Source organism: Phocoena phocoena, chromosome 3 (genome assembly GCF_963924675.1).
Source record: "Phocoena phocoena chromosome 3, mPhoPho1.1, whole genome shotgun sequence".
In the NCBI taxonomy this organism is placed as follows: Eukaryota; Metazoa; Chordata; class Mammalia; order Artiodactyla; family Phocoenidae; genus Phocoena; species Phocoena phocoena.
In genome coordinates this window covers 151,835,176-151,859,279 of record NC_089221.1, presented here as the reverse complement: position 1 = coordinate 151,859,279, position 24,104 = coordinate 151,835,176, and the positions used below count along the sequence as shown (strand labels likewise).

The following is a 24,104-nucleotide window of genomic DNA, read 5'->3' as shown; positions in this document are numbered from 1 at the left end:
AGCAAGAGCTGACTAACACAACATCCTCCAAATCATTGTTATGTAAATGGCTGCCACCATGCCTACAAGTAAGGCAATTGTGTACTCAAATTGTGAGAGTTGTTGAACTCTTGGTGCCTCTCCAACACAATGTACATGGCTAAATTTCCACAAATAAGTTCACTAATATACCACAAAGATCTCCCTAAGCTTTTATTAAATGTAATGCAAAGTTTTTTCTTTTCATTTCCTGCTTCTACATAATTAAAATGCTTTTTATCAATGTAAAATGGCTCTTATCTTTTGGCTTCTGTCGTGAGAGTCTTTTGAACTCTGAAGCACTGTAGGATATCACCTATATATGGAATCTAAAACATACAACAATTGAATGAATATAACAAAAAAGAAGGAGAGTCACCGATAGAGAGAAAAAACTAATGGTTGCCAGTGCGGAGGGGGAGGAGGGGGCAATACAGGGGTGGGGAAGTGAGAGATGTAAACTACCGGGTGTACGACAGGCTCAAGGATGTATTGTACAACACAGGGAATATAGCCAATATTTTGTAATAACTGTAAAGTAACCTTTAAAAAGTATATAAATTTTTTTAAAAAGAAATCATACTTAAAATTCGAAACAATTTAAATGTCCATCAACAGGAAAATGCATATATAAATTATTGTATTTCCCTACATGGGAATCCTACGTAGCGAGGAAAGTACATGAACTAGACAGATCTTTACATGTCAGCATGGATGAACCTAGCAAAGATAACACTAAATAAAGCAAGTAACAAGAGAAAACAAAACAGAATACGATATGCAGTTTAAGAATACTTAAACATGTAGCCTACATAGAAAGAAATCCATGCCAGTGATGGAGACCAAGTTCAGAGGAGTGGTTACCCAGGGTCAGCTGGGGAGTGGCTGTGTTTGGGAAAGTGGTCACACCAGAGACTCTTCAACAGGAATGGTAATGTTTCACTTTACACGCTGGCTGGAGGATGGAGGAGTGTCTGCGATGTTATAATGCGAGCACGCTGCATGTAAAGGCCATTGCTGACCACATCTAGAACTGATGCGTGGGAGCTGGTAGTGGGTGGAGGCACCCAGAAGGTGGTGGTAGAAGAGGAACATCGTACACGTAACGCCTAAGGCCTGACCAGAGGACGACCACTGCTCTAGAAACTGGACACAAATCCAACTTCTACGGCCAATCTTAGAAGACAAATTGAGGCACATTTAAAATTTTAACACTTTATATGCGCAAAAATAGATTCAATTCACGCACCACAAAGCGGAAGAGGTGAGGAGCACTCCAGCCACAGGAGCTGCAGAGATGTTTATTTCAAAAGGGCAGAAGCAAAGCAAGGAAACGAGTGATTTGCTATGGCTTTAACGCCTAGTTGGTGGTTTGTGACTGCGTGTCCTCAGCGCTGTTCGTCACCCTGAGGCGTTGAGAGGCTTAGATTTTGGTTGGTTTAACTAGGCGGCCGCATCGCTAGAGCCACCGCAGCTTAACGGCCTCCTTGCAGGCTTAATTTACTAACACCAATTGTCTGAGTCCTTCCTCTTACTCAGTCACTTCACTTCCTACGCCTCAGTTTCTCTTCTGTAAAGTGGATATTCAGTAGTAAATTCTCTGTGGAGGTGTCAGTACAAAACAAAGTGATTATTAGTAACCACGATCATGTCCTGAATGCACGGAACACGTCACCGTTTGCCAACCACCGTGTCAAGTCAGCAGAAACGGCAGAAATTAAGAGCTCTCCGCAGAAATTCACACACCCGTGCACCAGGTAAGGGACCACAGGCAGACGTCCACTCAGCCTTTCCTGCGTCCCTCACGGAGTTCACACTCTCCCGTGGGCGGGGCGAGCACAGACACTTTGCGGGAGTTTAACTACTTTTAAAATGCGCTGATACAACCATGTCTCACTTTCGTTTGGATCAGTCAGCAAACGCTGTTTGGAAACCCCAAATTCTCCACACCTCCTACCTTTTGAGCTGCCTTAGTCTCGAAGCTGCCGACACCGCTACTCAGGCCGCGTGGTCACGGGAGGCGGGTCTGCGTGCTGCTCCTCAAGCCGCGTCGTCAAGGGAGGCGGGTCTGCGTGCGGACGCACGGCGAGCGCGCAGAAGTCCTCGAGCCCCGCCCCCACGGGCCCGCCCGCCTGGAGGCTTAAACCGCACCCCCGCGGCTCGGGAGGGCGTTGATGCCCGTGCCAACACCAGGCCGCGCGTGGGCTCCGGAGCGCGGCATGGAGGGCCCGGCCTAGCTGGGGCCTGTGGCCCTATGTCTTCTGGCTGCGACGCCGGTCCTGCGCACGATGTGGGGCCGCAGCCGCCGGGCCGCAGCCGTCAGGCGGTGGGCGCCCGAGGGGCCGGGAGGTGAGCCGGGTCCCACAGGCGGGTGTGGGCATCCTGTCTGCGGCCAGCGTCCCCGAGGCCGCGCTCAGGCCGTGAACACTCGGTGAAGCTGCGCCCGGACAGCGCGGCCGACTCCTTCTCGCGCTCTGAGGACCTGTGCGTGCTGCAGGACTCGGTGCCTCTGCCCTCCGTGCAGGCTTCCCTGAGGGAGGGCCTGCTGGACTGAACGCCGACCGCCTCCGCGGGGTAGACTGGGCGCCGCTCCTGAGCACCCTCTGCCCCTCGTCTGTATCCAGAGCTTCTTCCAGCCACGGCTTGTCGAGACAGGTTTGTACTTCCCGCTTCCAGGGGCCCTCGTGTGGGCGCTGAGAAGCGGGGTTTTAAATGGTTAACGGTGGAGGGTGAGCACTAGAAGCGGTGCCCAGTGCCCGGGTGTGCGTGCACTAGACGGGGCGTGCGGCCTAGGACTCCTGCCAGCTCGGTGACCCCGGCCGAGTGCCTTAAGGCTTCAAGGTCTCAGTGTTCTCGTCTGTAGCATGGGCTTAACAGGACCCAGCCTCCGTGGCGGTTACAAGGATGCACACTGTGTTAATGCTTCTAGACTCTACGAAGTAGAACGCTTAGCACAGTTTGGAGCATCGTTAATTGTTGCACAGATGTTACCTGGTCTGTTGAACGACTTTGCCTGGTACACACCAAAGCGATTAGGAAATGGATATATCCCAGCTTCATTTCCTTTCCATTCAAACAGGGCTCAGGAAAAAAAAAATTTTTCAATAGGTGTATCATATATAGTGGAAAAAGCACCAGTGTCAAGGCAGCTTAGGGTTTGAATTCCAGGGCTTATGCTCTCTGTGGCCTGGACAGGTTTCTTTTGCACTACAATCCCCACACTTGTAAAATGACATTAAAAACCACTCTTTCTGTGGGTTCTTAGAATTAATTAAGCAGGTTATGTGTGTAAAGTATCCTGGCACTTGAATGAGTTGTCAGAACCAAGGGCTACTGGAGACGATGCTTCTGCCCTAGGTAATCTTCCCTTCTACTGGGCAGCAAGTAAACACAAGCACAGGAGTCAGTGCTCTGGAAGAAGTGACTTCTGCTGCTACAGAGCACAGAATCTCTTTTTTCTTTAATTTAATTTTTATTCTATATTGGAGGATAGTTGATTTACAATATTGTGTTAGTTTCAGGTGTACAGTAAAGTGATTCAGTTATACATATATCCATTCCTTTTCAGATTCTTTTCCTGTACAGTTTGTTACAGGAGTAGAGGTCCCTGTGCTATGCAGTAGGTCCTTGTTGATTATTTTATATATAGTCATGTGTATATGTTAATGCCAAACTCCTAATGTATCCCTCCCTGCCATCTTTCCCCTTTGCAGAGCACAGAAACTTGGAAGGGAAAGTTCAGGGTAGGAATCTTGGAGGAAGTGCCATCCTTTCTAAGGATATGTAGAAGCTCCTGGGGTGGCAGGAGAAAGCAGTGTGTGTGGAAGTTTGAGAAATGTAAGAAAATATGGCAAAACTAATGTACAGGACTGGAACTCAGGGTTTGGGAAAGAAATGAGAGTTGATAGTGAAAACTTAGTGGGGCCCAACAGAAAGGCGCCTTGTTTGTCCTGTCAGAAGTTTGGATGTTTATCCTGAAGGCTGCGGGAAACACCAAAGAACAGTGAAATGGAATTCTGGTTTAGAGGCTCACTTGGACCTCCATGTGGAAGGCAGTTGATTGGATGCAGGGTGAATTGTAATCTAAGGGTCCCACTTAAGTTATAAAAGGTGGGACTGGGTTTTGCAGATCTGAGAGAGAATGGGTGAGGCCTGGTGACCAGTTAGAAAAGGGAGGGCAGCAAGCGTGGGTGACAGTTTACAGCTGCATCTTTTTGAGAGACACAGAGCACAGTAGAAAGGGATTGGGGGTGGCGAGAGGATCTTACTTCATCTTCAGTGCTTTAGAGGGGCCTGGTAGGTAGGTCTGGGCCCAAGGTACAGATGTGGGCTTTTGGGAGGACAGGTGTTTGAAGGCATGGTAGAGACTTAGGTTATCCACAAGAATATCCAAAGAATCATAGGTCTGAGAGTTTTTTAAGTGGGTATATTTGAGGATGTTTATAAGCTGAGAGAAAGTAGCCAACAGAGGAAGGGTGTAAAGATCTAGGAGAGGAAATGATTGTTCATTTGTTTTCGAAAAGCTGAATACTTATCTTGTGCCTGGTCCTTTTCTAGGATCTGGGGTTCACACCATCTGTTATCTCTTCTGCAACGACAGTTCAGCTCATCCCCTGGTGAAGAGAAGTCAGATTATTCTTTGCATCCCATTCAGGTATAAGAAGTGTTCTGTACCTCTGAAGGAACTTTACTTAACCAGAGTGGTAAGTTAGAAATCAAAAGAAATTAGAGCTGGAAGGGACCTGAAAGGCCACGGTACTTAATTTTGCCTAATATTTTACATTGAATGTAAGAAAAATTTATTGTAGAGCCCATTCTCTTCAGAGTTCCTTCACTGAACTTTCTTTATGTCTTCCATCCAGTGGGTCCAGCTTGTAGATTTTGGCCTCCTCCTAAATTTGCTTCTTCATCCATATTACATTTTGCCCAGACTGGCAGAAACTCCTGGGTGGTTTTGCGGCCCCTGGGTTCAGTTCCTCTAAGTTCATCTGCCTACTCATGTTGAGTGATCTTCTACCATAAAAAGATGTGCTTAAAATAATGCTGCTAATGGCTTGCCCACGCAGAGTTAGTGCATAGTAGCCGCCCAGCGTGTGCTCTGCACAGAGGCGTGTAGTCTGAACTGTGTTTGGCCAAGCCTCATAGGGTTCTTTGCCATGAAGAAGGGGAGCTTTTTGTGATCACTCCCTTAATCTAATTGGTCCTTCAGCAGCGGGGTGCCTTTTTCTAATCAGCGGAGGCACCCTTACTCAGCCAGTGGTAGCCCCAGGCCTCATCACCTGTGGGATACAAGCCATGCTCTCTCCCAGGCTTGCTTCGGCCAACATCTCTATTTTCATTTCTGTCTCTACCTGTACTTGGACCCCTGGCCCGTAGTCATCCCCAGCTGCAGCATTTACAGTGCCCAGCAGGAGTCAGGCTTGAGTATGTTTTCACAGATGTTCCCTCTGCAGTTAATGCACCTCCTACTCCAACTCTGCATAGCCTCATCTTTCTAGATTGTACTTCAGGGTTACCATGAAGCCATCACTTAGACATAACTCTTTGCCTCCATAGGAGCCTCTGCGTATAAAGGTTACGTTTATTTATCTCATGTGATTGAAATTTTGAGTTTATACATGTCCCTCCTTAATGAAGGCTTTAAGGGCAGGAGTCGTTTCTAATCTTTAGCACAGAGCAGATGCTTTTGTTTTTATTTAGATGCTTTTTAATGATGATAAAATGTATGGTTTAAACCACTCATTTTACAATAATTTTGCTTTAGGTTGTGACAGAAATAAAGTTTACAGAAGTCGTGTTCCTGCGATATGGAATAAAGATGTGACCTTGCAGTTGTATAAAGCTCATAAATGCTGTGTAAGTGCGTCAGGTGCGCTAAGGAACGTGGAGCTAAGTGGGCTAGTTGTGAGAGAGAGAGACTTAACTATGTTAACAAAGGTAAGCCTTCATTGTGTCCTCCCAACATTTGATAGTTGCTTTTGGGGTGCTTTTGGGGCAAACGAAACCAATAAAAGTTTAAACTGTTGCTCCCCATTAAAGGGATTGAATAATTGGCTTCTTTGGTGCACCTGTGTCTTGTGAATTCTCCAGTTGGAGATGGAGGTTTAGAAAGTGAGTTTCAGTCTTGTTTAAGTCTCTTCCCATCGGACTGGTCTCGTGATTTCCTACACACCATGTCTGTGTACCTTTTCACGTCTACCTTTTCTTGGTGTTGTTCATGCCTGGATTGTCTCCTGTACCTGCTCAAACCTTGGTCCATTCTCATTTGTACCATGGAAGTTTGTCATGCTGGATACTGTCAGAATTAATCTTATTTAAGTTTGTGTTAAGCCACAAACCACATGTTTTGTATATTTTCTGTTTTTTGTGTTTGTTTATATTTTTATGGTTTCTCTTCAAGAAATATTATGGGAAGGGAAATAGCAAGATGTAAAGAGCAAAAAAGTTGAGCTTCCTTGGTGGCGCAGTGGTTGGGAGTCTGCCTTCCGATGCAGGGGACGCGGGTTCGTGCCCCGGTCTGGGAGGATCCTGCATGCCGCAGGGCGGTTGGGCCCGTGAGCCGTGGCTGCTGGGACTGTGCGTCCGGAGCCTGTGCTCCGCAACGGGAGGGGACACAACGGTGAGAGGCCCGCGTACTGCAAAAAAAAAAAAAGCAAAAAAGTCATCATTCTCTTTAAATTGTTAGAACATCTATCTGCAATCATAATTATAATGCACTGTGGTATGTGTTTAAATAGGAAATACATATAATGTCCCATAGGAGCAGCAAATTTAGTGGTGTCGGTGAGGGTGTGTCATGGAAGTAATCACAAAGCAGGTGACTCTTGATTAGGGTCCTGAAACATTAGTGTGCCTTCCCTGTGTCCAGTAGTGGTCTGAAGGGGTAAGGAAGCCTGCCTTTCAATTTGAGGGAACAGAGGGTTTGAGGTCCTCCCTCTTCTATTGCTCTAGTATACTGCATAACAGCTAATAAAATACTGGGTTTATAGTTGACATTTACATCGCTGATTGATCATCAAGATTGGCATGTATCATTGGAAATGAAAATCGGAAGTCTTATGCTCTTTAGGTTTTTCTTTTTTTTCCTTTGTCTCAAAAGTATGTAGTACTTTACTGAGTGGTTGGGAAGAAAGTTTGCGGTGTCTAGTGTATTCAGTTTTCGTACTGAATAGAATTAAACTGTTGCTGTAAACTGGAATAACACTTTGTTACTGACAAGTTTTAGAATGTATGAGTTCATCAATTACCTGTTTGGGAAGATTGTAGTTAATGATTTTAAGAATGTGGCTGTAAATCTCCAATTGACTCAAGAAAAGCAAATAAGTCAAGACTGACAAATGTATAGGCTCTTCATCTTATTGTGTGTGTGGTTTTTTTTTTCCTTTTAGTTACTTGTCAAGGTATAAAGAACTCTATCACTCTTAAGACAGTAAACTTCACGGGGTATAATTTGACATGGCAGGGAGCAGATTACATGGCCAAGATCTTAAAGGTGATTTTATGTTTAAACTTTCATGAAAACATATGTGATTGAAGCACATTAACATATTGATACAGATGGCAGTTAATTTTTGTCCTTTAATACATGTGAGTGCATCTTTTGTTTTGTAGAAAGAATCTGACCAAATGATGATGTGAATTGCTGTTGCATAAACTATAGTGTTGAATCCCCAGTCTTTGCACTTGAGTTTAACAACTCTGTGGTTTCCTAGCTTCTTCCTGAGACACTTCATCTCAGGTCCATCCTCCTCATACAGGGTGGTAAATTAGAGAATGATTAATATCACCATTTAAAGAAGTGAGACTGAAATCTCAAGCATCCTGAACATAGGAACTGAAGGGGCCTCTCGGCAGTTCAGAGAGTTATTACCAAGCCAGTCGGCTGAATTCTGTTCAGTTTTCTCCATAGCAGAGCCCTCCAGGTCCTTGTTTTGAGCTTATTTATTTTTATACACAATTCTATATAGATACTGTACATAATACTAAATAGTTGTATTAACTGGGTTTAACTGGTGATGTATTTACATCAAGATCTAACTTTGTTTCGTTGATATCTTTTTAGGGGCTTTCCATTCATCAGAGTTCGTGATGTATGTAATCAGTTGCTGGTGTGTAGCTATCATATTTATGATATAAAGGGCTTGAACTGGGAAAGGTAGATGGTCATTCTTGCTTTTTAAACTGACAGAGTCTTACAAGAAGCATTTCCCTCTCTGAAATAAATCATGTAAAACATGTTTGGCCGCTCTCCCAACGCAACGGTGTAGTTGTGTGGATTTGGCACACAACTGGCAGCCTTGTGGTTGTCTGTAAACAAGGAAGCCTGTTGTCCAGTCCGCAAATCAGCTGTTACCCGTGAAACGAACTTGACTGCCCTTTCTGACCCCTCACATGGAGCTCTCATACTCAAGAGCGTTCATATGTTTGCAAGAAATGTGGTTTGCAGGCTATGTGTACAAATTCCTGATCTGAAAGCCAATATAAAGCAACATCTCCCAAACCTCTGCTCTCTCACCAAGGCCACACACATTCCCTAGCTTATGGCCTCATGGCAAGCTAATACTGTCAGTATCAGATTCTCCTTCCCAGTGGTTCTGGGAGACTGCATAGGTGCTCTGTGAAAGGCACCACTGCTGAGGTTGAGAGAAGAGCATCTTGGGTGTCAGTCCTGCCCTTGCATGCCTAGAGAGAGGGGTGTGCGCCTCGTTCTCCTGTTAGGGTTTTCCTGTGCTGCAGGGCTTGCTGCTTGTTGTCAGAATGATGTCCTGGTGACTTGTCTTGTGCGTGGTTATATAATCCCAGCACACTTCTTTATGATCTGTAGACTTTTATGGGGTTGTGGCCAGGTCAGGTTTTAAATGTTTGGAAATGTCCAGTTGAACAACATTGCAGTGGCAGTGAATCTTGATGGGAGAATTGTATTACTGTTACCCTAGTTTTGGCTTAAGGGTGATGAGAAGATGAAATTTCTGATGGGTCAGTTTTAGCTATGTATGTGTATGTGATTTACTTTTATAAATTCTAACATCTATTATTCCCAGCTTAGATATGTTGACTTTCTGATTATTCTTCTGATTCTTTATCAGTCCCTTTACTGATGTATTTTCCTCTGTAAAACTACATTTTCTTCCAGACTGTTTGTGTCTGATGGTGAGGAATAAATTTTTCATTTGCAGTATAAAGTTGATCTGAGAAAAAATGTTTACCTTGGATCTTCACTTGGCTTCTGTGAAAGAAACTTAATAAAATAATATGGGCAATTCCCATTACTAATCCTAACCATGTACAACAGAGGTCTGTACAGTAACACAGCAAAAATAAGTTCCTGTAATTTTACTTAGTCATTGCCTCTTTTAGACCATGGAGCAGTGAGAGACGTTTATAAATAATGATACCTCAGATCACTTTTGTTAAATGTCCTCTAATATTTGGATATTTGGTATCTGGCTTGTGTTGGCTTTTATACAATCTTGTCTTCTTTCTTTGCACTTTAGTTTAACAACTCTGTGGTTTCCTATCTTCTTCTTGTGACACTCAGGTCCATCAGAATTTCCTGTGACTGTGACAGTAGAGAGTCCTTCCTCCTCAGAAATCGAAGAGGTTGATGATTCCTCAGAAAGTGTTCAGGAAGAGCCAGAGAAAATCAGTTTGAAACAAGAAGCATTGCAGGTACAAAGTTATCACTTTAAAGCTATAGAGAAGATTATATTTCAAACAGCAGCCTGATTGCAACACGCCACAGCTTGTGTGAGGGTTCTGTCTTTTCCTCCCATCTTCATTGTATCCCCTTGAATGGTTCCTTAAGCTTAGACCAAGGTGAATGGTGGACATTTGAACTCTAAGAAATAAAAATCAAAACATGTTGGCAGTAATATATTTTCCTTTCCTTAGAACCTTAGGATATTAGATTTAGGGAGAACCGTAATGATCATAAGATAAGGAAATTGAGTTCTGAATGAATGTAGTCAGCTGATTCAGTGCTCTTGTTTTACAGATGAGAAAATTAACAGTTCTAGTTGAACTCTGTTTTAATAAGAGGAAATATGGCCTCATTTTAAATAAAAGTAAAGTTGAAAAAAGTTTTGATTTTGATATTCTCCTTTCCTAAAATAAAAAATATCAAGAAGCTACATTCTATTACCAAATAAACCTGACCTCTAATGTCATTCCATACTTTTGTTTGTATGGACAGAAAAGAAAAACTGATTTTTATAAGAAATTTTTGCACCTCAAAAATAATATATTTATTTTATTTCAACTTTAATGCAGAGCTGAACATTTCTGGTAAATAAAGGAACACCATTTGGGGGGGACCTTGATTTGTGCTACAAAGCCCATGTTTAATTTTTTAAAATTATTTAATATGATTTTCTTTTTGTATGAAACTTGACCGGTTTCAGAACTAATTATCCCATTATTGTAGACTATGGGAATTAACTCTTTGATTTTCAAAAGAGAAAGTTAGATTTTTATTTTTTTAATTAAAATTAATGATACTATAGAGAAATTTTAAGAAAAGAACTTAGAAAATTATGAAATGTTAGAGTAGGAGAAATCTATAGTTCATGTAGAGTTACCCCCTTTCGTTTTATAAATGAGCACCTACAATTTGTAGCAGGTAGTGGTTTATTAGTAAATGGCAGAGTATGAGAAGACCCTAGAGCATCTACCCGCATTCCTTGTCATTTTAGATGTGTTGTATTCATTTCCTTCACGAGTAGACCAGGAGATTGTATTTCTAAAAGCGATGATAGACACTGGGGAAGACCAAGAAATTTAAACACTGGGACCACAGAATAGCAGATTCAGAAGGCACTGAGAACCCTTTTAGCTCTTCTCCGTTTTGACGAGACACTACAATGATGGTATCAAAGTGTTTAAGTATATAAGCCCACAACAATCAAGAGATTTCAACATAGTTTTGAAAGACGGAAGACAAGTGGAAGAGTGTGAAACTGAAGCAGTAGAACAGAGGAAAAGCATCGCCTAGAATATGCACAGCGACCACCTGCAACTGAGGAGGATTCTGACCCCACCTGCAGAAGTAGGCCCATGCTCCGATGGCCATGTAGGAGAGAGGGTGGAGTTAGTTAAAAGTGTGACTGAAATAGGGGAGCTCATTGAAGGGTTGTGCTTGGAGGAGTGGACTCCCAGCCCCGCCCTCACACTCCTGAAATGAGATGATTTCATTTTGAAAACAGTGAAACTGGCGAACTAGGGCAGCTAGTGTGAGTTTTTACACCCTAGAAAATTGTGTTTGGGGGAGATCCTATTACAGTTACTCCCCGCTTTTTCCTGCATAAGAAACCAATCAGTCATTGACTTCAGGGAGCTTTCTGCACTCATTCTTAAATAGAAAATAACTGTCATTTGCCTGATAGTTGAGTAAAGCTTACAACATGAGAGAGGGGGAAAAAAGAGTGAAAACATATCCTGGTAGGACCAGGGACAATTTAGGGAACAAAATAATTTAAGAAAAAACCCTAATTAGTATCCTGAGAGAGATTTAAAAAGAGCTAGCAACTATAAAATAAGACTAGGGTGTTAATTAAAAAGAATGGTCAGAAAGCAAGAGAGGTCTCTTGAAAATGAAAATATGGTTGCTGAAATAAATTCAGTAGGAATTTAAAAAATTTCTCAGTATATGAAAAAGAAAGACACAGTGGAAAACGTGATAGCAATATGTTAGAGAGGCTGCATCTGGGAGATCCCACATGTTACTATTAGAAACTCCAGACCCAGAAAAAAAATGGAGGGAAGCTATCAAAGGGCAACAAAATTCCCCACAGCTGAAAGTAGACATCAGGCCTCAGATTGAAAATAGTTACTCAAGTTTTGAGCAAGATAAACAGGAATACACTCATACCTAGGTACCCTTCACTGTGAAACATTAAAATACTGAAAAAATAAATTAACGTACAATAAAATACTGAGAGGATACATCCATTCCAGAGAGAAAAGTACTGGTCACCGAAAAAAAAAGTTAAAATCTGACTTTATCATACTTGTCATCAGCACCGTGGATCCTGGAAGGCGTTAGAAAGATACCTCCAAAGTTTTTCAGGCACATAATTTTCACCCTAGGGGTTTGTATCCAGCCAAACTATCAGTCATAAGTGGAGGCTGAAGAAGATACTTTGTACACAAAGATATTGGAAAAATTGACCTCCTGTGCTACACCTTAAGCTATTTATAGAAAGAATCCAGCAATATGAGGGAATAAACCAAGAAGTGGGGTACTAGGGGATTCAGTGCAGAGAGCAGCTAGTCTAGAGTGGAGAGGCTTCTGTTGATTGTGTGATTGAGAGCTTAGAAACACCTTGAGGCATATTGTACTTACTAGCTATTAGGCACTGTTGGAAGGGAGGAGGGAGAGGAAGAGGAGAAGGAACTTGAACTCCAGAGGAGAAAAGGCTATACGGACATAAACCTGAAGCAAACTAAGCTATGGTTGATTTTTAACCACTTAAACTTGACACTATAGATGTCCCCCTTTTCAGTGACACACAGGGGTAATGACCACCTATCTAATTAGTTGTCCACACCAGAACACTTCAATAGTGTAAGGAGGTGCTCTAATGCTGTAACATCAGGACAACAGGTATAAACTGGAAGAGCCCAAGGCGGCTTGGGGTATGTGGTCACCCTGTACAAGGGCAGTGACACTGACACAGTAAGGAACGAGGTGTAGTCTATACACAGAGACAGTACATCTGCAGTGGGCAATATTAATTTAATTGTACTAATGGCAATACTGTCTTGGTTTGCAGGTTTTATTGTCAACTTGCATGTAATAACAAATAACTAACCTATACTTAGTACGTATTTGTATTAACTTGGTATGTACTGAAATGTACTGTGTACTAGTATGTACTTAGTATATATTAGGCTCTAAGTGTTTTTGCATATATTAACTCATTTAATCCTCTGAATAGCCTTATGAGGTTGGTGCTAATATCATTCCCACTTTTTTTTTTTTTTTGGTACGCGGGCCTCTCACTGCTGTGGCCTCTCCCGTTGCGGAGCACAGGCTCCGGACGTGCAGGCTCAGCGGCCATGGCTCATGGGCCCAGCCGCTCCGCGGCACGTGGGATCTTCCCGGACCGGGGCACGATCCTGTCCCCTGCATCGGCAGGCGGACTCTCAACCACCGCGCCACCAGGGAAGCCTCATTCCCACTTTTGTGAAAAGGAAGCTAAAACAGGGAAGGAACTTGCCCAGGCTGTACCTAATTTAGGGTTGGATCGAGGCTTTGAGTTTAGGCTCTCTGCCTGTTCTCTTAAACCTTACTCCCTACTGACTCTCAAATAACAGAAGACTTAACGGCACATAGAACAGAGTATAAATTTCAACTTTGACAATGTAAAAGCTAGGTCTGGAAGGTAGACAGGAGGTAGAAAGAAGGAAAGATGGTATGAATGTCCTCATTTTACAAAGCGTGACGCTGAGAGAATTTATAGTTGATCAACAATTTAGGTTTTTAAGTATATCACTACAAGTCAGAGATCCTGAGCAGTGGAATAACTAATGATGACATAACTTTACTAAGCAGTGTGGAAACAGTGTAAAGGAACTAAACCCTTACTTAGTAAAATAGAAAATGAACAGATAATGCCTCCAATTTAGTGAGAAAATAGTCATGTAAGAGTATTACTTGGAAATGGAGAAGAATTCAAAATAACAATAGTTGGACCTCCCTGGTGGCGCAGTGGTTAAGAATCTGCCTGCCAAGGCAGGGGACACGGGTTCGAGCCCTGGTCCGGGAAGATGCCACGTGCTGCGGAGCAACGAAGCCTGTGCGCCACAACTACAGAGCCTGTGCTCTAGAGCCTGCAGGCCACAACTACCGAGCCCATGTGCCACAACTACTGAAGCCTGCGTGCCTAGATCCTGTGCTCCACGACAAGAGAAGCCACTGCAATGAAGAGTAGCCTCTGCTCGCTGCAACTAGAGAAAACCTGCGCGCAGCAACAAAGACCCAACACAGCCAAAAATAAATAAGTAATAATTAAAAAATAATAAAAAATAACAATAGTTGACGTAAACGTCATACAAAAGGAAATCCAAACAGCCAGTAAACACAGAAAAGTGTACGACTTCATTAAGTAATAAGAGAAAAGTGAGTCAAAACCAATGAGACTACATGCCAATCAGTTTGACAAATATATAAATAAAGTGTGATAGTATCAGGTATTGTAGACCTGGAGTACTATGGGAATCTTCTACCCTGTTTATACTGGAGTATAAATCGACACAACTACTTTGGAAAGCATTTAGCACTCTCCATCAACTGAAGGTATATAAATAGCCTGTGAGCCAGCAGCCCTCACCCCCGCCCTGTGTAAATGCACCGGAATAACCGGTACAGCAGGATTCCTAGCCGTGATTTGCATTAGCATAAACTGAAAACAAACCAAATGTTCATTAAGAGTCAAAAATTAAATAAATTTTGTGTATTCGTACAGTGGGAAAACTATCCAGCAATAAAATTGAATGAACTAGAGCTACAGGCAGCAATGTGGATGAACTTTTTAAACCAATGTTGAGAGAAAGAAATAAGATAGAAAAGACTTCATATACTATGATCCTCTACATAAAGTTAGATGTTGACAAAACTAAACTCTTTTGTTAGGGATGCATGCAGGTTAAAGGAAATGATTGTCAAGAAGTGAGGATGGTGTTTAACCTGGAAGAGGAAAGGAGATTGTGATGAGGAAAGGAGATTGTGATAAGAAAAGGATATGGGGGGGGGGGGTTTGAGATGCTGACAAGTATCAATACTTTCAGATTCGAGTAGTGGTTATGTAAGTATTCTTTTTTTATTTGTCACATTGACAATTTTGTCCTGAGCACTTCTCAGTACACATTATTGTATTTTACAATTAAAAGCCTGAGTAAAGAATCGGTCGCTTCTTGAGTGCTGGATGTGGGAGTGGGATGAGACATTTCATTTTAAGCCCTTCACTACTGCTTGCGTTCACATGTTCATTCATTCAGCCTTAATTGAACATATGCTGTGTACCAAGCACTCTTCTAATTTTGTATGTGTTTTAACTCATGTAATCCTCACAAGAGCTCTGTGATGTGGGAGCTTATCTCCATTTTATAGATGAGGAAGTTGAGGCCTAGAGTTATAGAACTTGTCCAAGGTTATATAGCTAATGGGTAGTGCCAGGCCCATTTGCCTCAGAGTCTGAATTTTTACAATACAATCTAAAAGAGAAATTAATTACTAATTATAAGCAAAAAAATTGCACATTAAAGAAGATGACAAGTTTTCATCTATCCAGTTAGAGAAAAACACAGTCTGTCTTTCACACACGTACATCTTGTATTGGCAGGGATTTTCCTTATTAAGCAATTATTTATTGACCGTCTACGTTGTGCTAGGCACAGGTGCTGGGAATAAACACTTAATAAAATACACCCCCTATCTTCAGATAACTTGCACTCTAAGTGAGGAAATAAGCCAACAGTTATAGTAGAGGTTATATACCAAGTGACACATCGCTGATGGATGGCAGTATAAAATCTCAGACATCTTTTGGAAAGAAGTTTGGAGATAGGTACCTCAGAGCCTTAAAAACGTGCATTTGCTTTGACGTCAAACTCATTTTTATAGATTTATTGCAAGAACGTTATTCTCAATATGGAAAAAAGCCTTCATGCATAAAAACGGTTATTTTGTCTGATAATATTGAAAAGTTGGAAAGAATTTAAATGAGTAAAATGGTTAACCAGTAAACCCACTCAGTGGAATATTTTGTAGCCCACAAAAAAAAATCAAGGTTATGAATCCCCTGATTATATGAGAAATGATTGATTTCAATGTTAAATGGAGAAAAGGTGAACATAAAATTTGATATCCAATACGATGGGAGCTTTGTCCCAGAAAAATCACCCTAGCCGGTGTACAGAAGGGAGGAAGGAGAGCAGATGACAGGAAGGAAAATTATTCCAAAGCCTTATCATTAGTTTACTTAAGTAATAGAATATCAAGCAATTTTACTTTCTAACTTTTTTGGTTCCATATTTCCATGTAAGGGACATGAATTATGAATACTTTGTAGTAAGAGGACACAGTTTTTCACAAAAATTTAATACTGTGTACTAATTCCCTCCATTAGAGGGAGAAACTCTTCCATGTAATTGCACTTTGATGTGCTATTTAGAACCAGTCAGGATGTTTTACTCTACTTTCCTCTGACTGTGGTGAGGGTTTTTTGTTTGTTTGATTATTTGTTTAGAATTTCTTTAAAATCGGTTTTAGAAGATTTATTGAACCATTATATTGAAAGTAGAGGAATTTTGCAATTTTTTTCCCCTTTTTTCCCCATTGAAAACTTGGCTGGCTTTAGTAATGAAACATTAAAGAATTTGAAGTTCTCAGACTGTCAGTTTTTTAAACATGATCTGAATATAAAAATATATGTTCATTGAGTAAATTTTTGAAAACAATGAACAGCTTCTTGAAGGAAGTAGAAGCCACCTCTGCATGTACACACACCTAATCTGCTCTTTTGTCCTAAAGAAGTATGAAAAATATTTTGCCATGTCACTACATACTCCTCTACATCAGAGAATTTGGTTAAGCTTATGCACCGTTTCCCAGGAAAAACGCACAGATACATTTTGAATGTGGAACTCCTGAAGCCCATTCATTAACTCTGGTTGAGACCCGTTGTCATTCTTTTCTTAGTGGCTTCATAGCGCATTCCTTCAGACGGTGAGCTCTTTTTGTTTAAACCAGTCCCAATTTGGAGGCTCTTAGCTTTCTTCTAGGGTTTGGTTATAAACAATCTTATGACATCATGTTGGTAGATAAATCTTTGCCCACATCTTTGATTTTCTTAGGGTAAACTCCTGATGTAGGATTGTTGTTAGGTACCAAGAGCTACTCTCCAGAAAGTGATACCAGCTCCTCTCCCAATGATGGCATATAGTAGAGTTCCTCATTCTTTAAGTGATTGTTCAGAGCAGTTAAAAGGTATAAATATACCGTACTGTTTTCATAAGTGTAGGTATTCTGATTGTTTATCGCTGCATAAGAAACCACCCTGAAACAGTGGCTTAAAACAATGACAGTCATTTATTTTGTTCACGAACCTGGAGGTTGAGTAGAATATTAATTCTTTCACTACACTCTTACTGACTGAAAACAGTACCTATTTGACTAGCTCACAGTTCTGCAGGTCAGAAGTCCAGGCACAGCGTGACTGGGTTTCCTGCTCAGATACACATGGGAACATGTGGGTTCCCTCCTGAGAGTGTTAAAGCACGTGAAATGTAAGTGTAAGACATTGAGCCCCAGACGTTGGATGTTCACCATAGTTTGTGTGGGTCACAGAGCTGAAATCTAGATGTCAGTCAGGCTGTGTTAGCGCCCAGAGGCTCTGGGAAAGAATGCCTCCAGGCTTCTTCGGCTTGTTGGCATAATTCAGATTCTGCAGTTGCAGGACAGAGGTCCCCATTTCCTTGCTGGCTGTCAGTCGGGGGACAGTCTCAGCTCCTAGAGGCCTCTCGCTTGCCTTCCCTGCTGCAGCATTGGACTTCTTCAGAGCCAGCAATGGAGAGTCTCCCTCTTGTCCCTTTTGTACTTCAGTTCAGGAAGAGTTCAGGTCCTTTTCATGGGGTGCCTGAGTAGGCCATATCCACCTAGAATAATCTCCCTATCTTAAAAAAATCAACTGATTTTGAACCTTAATTCCATCTGCAAAATCCCTTCACTACAGCACCTAGATTTAGAGTTTGATTGGATAAGTGGAAGGTTTGTGTACTTCAGTAAGTAGGAGTCTTAGGGGCTCTGTTAGAATTCTGCCTATTGCAAGCCGTGTCCCCACTTCAAGGGGGGTTTTAGTTCCTAAAACTCCTAAGAGAGTTTATCAGTGTTCATTTTATTTCAGTGACCTTGGTGAACGGGAAGACTACCACCTCTGTGAGCAGGAATGGCACCCAGCTTCCTGAGTCCACAGTGTGGCTCTGCTACTTAGTGGTGTGACCTTGGCTGTGCTGCTCTACTTACTCTACTTCTCTGCCTCTGTTTCCCTCATCTCTAAAATAACATGGAGTTAGTGATCATTCTTTCCTCGTAGGGTTTTTTGTGTTATAAATTTATTTTATTTATTTATTTTGGGCCGCGTTGGGTCTTCGTTGCTGCTCGGGGGCTTTCTCCAGTTGTGTCGAGCCGGGGGCTACTCTTCATTGCGGCGCGATGGCTTCCCTTATTGCGGAGCACAGGCTCTAGTGCACAGGCTTGTAGTTGTGGCACGTGGGTTCTAGAGCATAGGCTCAGTAGTCGTGGCACACAGGCTTAGTGGCTCCGCGGCATGTGGGTTCTTCCTGGCCTAGGGCTCGAACCTGTGTCCCCTACACTGGCAGGCGGATTCTTAACCACTGTGCCAGCAGGGAAGCCTCCTCTTAGTGTTTTGATGATTAGATTATTTGATACCCAGGGAACTCCAGGAACAGTGCTTGACTGTAAATTGCTTTAAAAGTGATTACTTTTTAAAAACATGCTTTTGAATCTGCAGTTATGCAATTCAGGTATGTTAAACATGTTCATTAATAGGACTGCTATAAAAGACCCACAAATAAAAATAGACTTTTTCTTTCTTGGTCTTATTTCTGACTTGTTATGTTATACGCATATGCCTTTTATGGTGGGCTGCCACAAATTTATGTTGGAAAAAGTGGAATTTAAATAAATCTTTACTATGCTAATTTGATAGATTTTGATAATTCATTTCACTAGCATGGTATGATGTTACCAGTAGCAGACTAAAATCTGAGTTCACTTCTGGCTCTGCCCCTAAATCCTGATGAGACCAATAGCTGGAAAGGCTTTTGGATATTATACTACAAATTAGTTATAACATTTACTCTGTTTGTTTAGGAAAACCTGGAGGGGTGCCTAAAGCAGTTAAAGGAGGAAAGAGTAATAAAGACTGAAGGCTGATAAATGAGTCAGTGAGGTAAACAAGTTTCTTCTTCTGCTTTTGAGAGTGTTTTGGTTTTATTTTGATTTGATTTTAAGCCATATACATATAATTTGTAAGCTTTAAAACTGTAATATGTTGCAAATTGTTTGTATCATATGGAGTTTTGCATTTACTGGTATTTAGTGATCATATGATCTATATTCCAGAAAGCATGTTTTTAAAAATGTGAAAATCTGGTTTTGTGTGTGTGTGTGTGTGCTTTTATATGACATTAGCGTATTTCCTGTTCATGATTCTTTGTTCAAGAAGGCACTTTTTGTGCATATATTGTATATACAGTAACATAAAAGACATGATGAGACTGTCCTGGCAGTGAATTAGCAAAGTGAATCATTTAAATAAATTTAAGATGTTGGAAAACTTCTAAGAATGCAATGAAAGATAAAAATATATACCATGAGGGGGCTTCCCTGGTGACGCAGTAGTTGGGAGTCCGCCTGCCGATGCAGGGGACGCGGGTTCGTACCCCGGTCGGGAGGATCCCGCGTGCCGTGCAGCAGCTGGGCCCGCGCGTCCGGAGCCTGTGCTCTGCAGCGGGAGAGGCCACAGCAGTGAGAGGTCCGCATACCGCAAAAAAAAAAACCAAAAAAAAAAACCCATATATACATATATACCATGAGAATTACATTAGGTAATGTGCATGAAAGCAGGGCATAATCTAAAAAGTTCTATCTAAATATAATTTATCACAGGGTGAGTGTAGGGAGGAATTTTTGAAAGTACATCCATTGGATTGGTGGACACTCATTCAATAAATGTTGAGCACCTGCTCATGTAAGGCAAAAGGGGCATCATGAACATTAACAGCCTTTCTGAGAAATACTAGAGTTGAGCTTATAGGGGCTTTAAAGTGCATAGATGATGAGCGGAAGGGGAAGAGTTCACGGGGGTGAGTATTTTCAAGAAGCCAAAGAAAATATTGGTGATCGTACATTTAATAAATTGGGTTGGGTATGATTTAGGACTTTTAAACGTAAGCATTAGATATTTTGCTCACTAAAGTTAATTCTTAACATTCAGCAGAGTTGTAATATGTTTTGTTCAGATGAGATTCTATAATTCACTTTCTAATTTAAGGGAAACTTAAAGCAGGTAATTTTCTAATGTGGAATGAGGCTCCGTTATGAATTGAACCAGTTAGAAATGTGATCTTTTGTGAAAGATCATTAATAAAACGGTAACTTTGGTTTATTTATATACCACCTGAGCGTTATATAAGAAACTTTATTGGATGCCTGTGGGTTTTGGTTATTATGTGATATGGTCTCTGTATTTACTGGTGGAGAGTTAGGTTAATTACATTTTGAGTGTTTTAGTTTTGTTCCTTGAAATTAGGCAAGACTACTTTTGATGACAATGAGAAAAAATCATGTCAGATATTTTCCGTCTTCTTTTATAGCTGGAACATGAAAATGCCCAGTTAAGAAATATAAATTTCTGTTTGTCTGAAGCTCTTCATGCCCACTCATTGACAAGCATGATCCTGGATGATGCAGGTGTTTTGGGCAGCATTGAGAATTCTTTTCACAAGTTCCATGCTTTCTTGGATCTCCTTAAAGATGCTGGGTTAGTTCATTTCTCTTCATGGCGTTCTTCTCTTTGCGACTATAATGGTAGTTTGCTGAGGAACTGGAGCAATTTTCATCACTTCTGTGGCCATATTTAGTGTAATTATAGGTAATATAGTTGACTTTTTAAATTGAGGAATTAAATTTTTTAAGAAATGCAAATAGGGAAGCCTGCTTTGGTAGAGTGGGGAGCCCAGTATAAAAGAGTAACCTGTAGACAGAGTAATTAGTAGGTATAGTTTTTTGTAAGGACTAAATTGAAAGCAGTTTTCATTGAAAGTATTCGGGAATGCATAAGAATTGTCTTATCTTTCACTTATTTTGCTTGTTTGATAAGTTTGAGTTAAAGTTAGTTTTGCCTTAGACATAAAAATTATTATTAATCTGCAGGGAAGATATAGGTCAGTGGTTCTCAACCGGGAGCAATTTTGCTGGAAGAGGGAAGTGGAGATTGATAGTTGATGGAGTGGTGTTTTGTCAGTGAATGAGTTGGTGTTGGGAAGGAAGGAGCAAACACATTCTTGGAAACTGGAGGAAAGGTGGTAAAGAAGTGTGGGAATGGAGGTGTGACTGGCAGTGGACGGGGTGCATGGTACATGTTGAAGCTGCTAGTGAGACAGTGGGATGTCTCCTAGAGGATGAATCTGGAAAGGGCTGAGAATTTGGGGGAGAGAGGGGCTTGTAGTCTGGAGTAGGATGTTAGTTTTTAAGATTTTAGAAGTATTTCATGATTGTAGGTCTGGGGAAATCTAAACTGCTCTTCTGTGATTATAATAACCTTTGTCTTTTCTCCTTTCCTCCTCTGGTCCAGGCTTGGGCAGCTGGCCACAATGGCTGGTATAGAGCAGTCAGATTTTCATTTACTAGGTCGTCCCCAGATGAATTCTACTGTTAGTAGTCCACCTAAAGAAGAAAAGAAGCCACTTGAAGAAGAAAAATCAGAATCAAAGCAGAGTGCCCCAGGACTAACGCAAAATCTCCAAGTAAGTGGAGAGGACAGCACTTAAGGATTCTAAGAGTGATTAGCAAAAAGGAAATGACCAAGTCAGGGAGAAAACAATAATGATCAGTCTCTAATAGTTTACATGCTCAGGAGCTAGAAGATTCTGGAATCCTTTCCAAATCTGAGATTAGTAAATGTGTGCCCATTCCACGATACTGTATTGTAAATAAGGAGACTGGAAGTTCTTTAGAAAATTTATGAGTTAAAGCAAACTATCCTTAATGAAGAAAGAAAACATTAGAGAAAATATTCCAGATTTTAAATTGTATAAATGTCTATTCTATTCATATTTTATCTAGGTTTCTATTTGTATGCAGTCAGCTAACAATGAAGGAACACTAATGAAGGTACACATACTGATATAATTTTTAAAATAAGTAATCCAGACATAGCTAATAGGTAACATATGACAGTGAATCACTGGTTATGGGAATGGGAGGGGAAAACCTGTCAGCTTTTCCTCTAGCCTTACTTGGAGCCCCCATCAACCAATCTCAGACTGGTCTTGGGAACTGACAGCTTGAGAACACAGTCTGGTCACAAACTATATACTGTTTACATGTACCTGGAGGATAGAAAAGAAATTAATTATCTTACAGAATAGGGTTTTATTTTTAGTGAGGGAAAGGAAATGGGTAATAACTACCCCAATCACCAAAGTCTGAAAATGGAGCGGACATAGCCTTGGATATAGCTAGGTTAAGCTGAGAATCACTTGGCAAGATATAATTAGAAAAACACTGGCTCTGAAATCGTCTGAATATTGACTGTGTTAATAATAAGATCACAGAGTAACACTGAAGTTTTCAACTCTACTTTTTCATGGTTGGCTTTGTTCATCACTGAATTTTTGTCTTGTCTTTTGTTTTTCCCCCGGGTTTCAGAAAATTACAGGTGATGCTGGGATTCCTTTGCCTGTCGACTCCTTCCATGTCCCAGTGTCTACTCAGGAGGCCTTAGAAACTTCCAAAGACAACCTGGGGGTCCCAGTCACAGAGCAGCGGCAGGAGTCTTTTGAAGATTTCATTGCTAGAACATGTTCTTCTTCAGCAGACGTCATTTCTGGAACTGGAAGTGAAAGAAAAGAAGAGGAATTATCTAGAAATAGCAGGTCTTCTTCAGAGAAAATGACCAAAGCAGGTGAATATACCCAAAACTACTCTGCTAAGAAACAACCTGGGAAGGACCTGCATTCCTGCTCTGACTCACCTGTAAAGCAGAAAAGCAAAGGAACTGGGCAAAATAATTCTTTGGTTAATAAGCCAATTAGAAGTGAGCCTTCGAAAAAGCACATTTCTGTTAAGAAAGACAGTAGAATAGTGACTGTTTCATCAAAGACAACTAAAAGTAAACTCAGTCTACTAGAACATTCTGAAAGTGATACTCTTGGATCTGATTGTGAATTTCAAGAAAGCATCCGTACTCTGTCACGCCTAACATAGGTCTAAATCTTTTAAAATTATGTTTTTGCCTTCAAATTTTAATAAATTACTTATGTTTTTATTATAGCATATGGTGTTTTCAATTACTTGACTGGAAGCCACTAGAGAAAGATTTATCTATTTTTTTATTATAATGAAAGTTTTGGTGTATTTTTCCTTGTGACAGTTTGCACCATTCATTCAGCTAGTGTTTACTGAGGGCTTCATATGTACAGTACTTTTCTGGGTGCTGTTGCTTTCAGCAGTGAACAAAATAAAGCTTTTACTCTCCTGGAACTAACACTCTGTGGTGGGAGAAAACATAAACAACAAAACAGGGTAAGGGGTAAAAAGAGATGGGAATAATAAATGGAATACTTTTACCATTTGGTTAAATGTCAAACTATTATAAATCACATGGCCAGAAGCCATTGACATATTCTAATTCACAATAACCAGAGAGCCTCAAACAGTTACCAAGACACTTAACCGTGTTTATGGATTACAGCAACGCTATGAGGTTGGGAACTGTTACCATCCCCGGTTACAGATGAGGAGTCTGAGGAGACATTATGTGAGTTGCCCAGAATTACACAGCTGTAAGTAAGTGGGAAGCTGCGATTTAACCCGAACCCATGCTCTTTTTTTTTTTTAATGTATGGACTTTATTATGTTTCCTTTGTTTCTGATTTACGTGATTTTTTTCTTTAAAGTTTTTTTGGATGTCGACCATTTTTAAAGTGTTTATTGCATTTGTTACAGTATTGCTTCTGTTTTATATTTTGGTTTTTTGGCCGCAAGGCATGTGGGATCTTAGCTCCCTGACCAGGGATCAAACCCTCACCACCTCCATTGGAAGGAAAAGTCTTAACCACTGGACCACCAGGGAAGTCCCCTTTATGTGATTATTTTTCTGGCAATTGTTTTTTTTTTCTTTTTTTTTTTTTAATCTTTTATTTATTTATTTTTATTTTTTTTAACATCTTTATTGGGGTATAATTGCTTTACAATGGTGTGTTAGTTTCTGATTTATAACAAAGTGAATCAGCCATACATATACATGTGCTCCCATGTGTCTTCCCTCTTGCATCTCCCT

The 24,104-nt window shown here is 41.0% G+C and overlaps 1 protein-coding gene across 1 annotated transcript; it reads left to right on the top strand.

The window, feature by feature from the left end:
* The first annotated feature begins 1,906 nt into the window (after positions 1-1,906).
* On the top strand, positions 1,907-23,029 carry LOC136120321 (centrosomal protein of 78 kDa-like). Its single transcript, XM_065873745.1, is given in 17 exon segments — positions 1,907-2,367; positions 2,425-2,567; positions 2,570-2,617; positions 2,620-2,673; positions 5,783-5,955; positions 6,058-6,067; positions 6,070-6,129; positions 7,407-7,510; positions 7,630-7,652; positions 8,081-8,133; positions 9,566-9,687; positions 18,911-18,958; positions 18,960-18,989; positions 20,416-20,582; positions 21,396-21,567; positions 21,887-21,933; positions 22,465-23,029. Coding segments are annotated over 17 exon segments (2,280 nt in total).
* Positions 23,030-24,104: the final 1,075 nt, after the last annotated feature.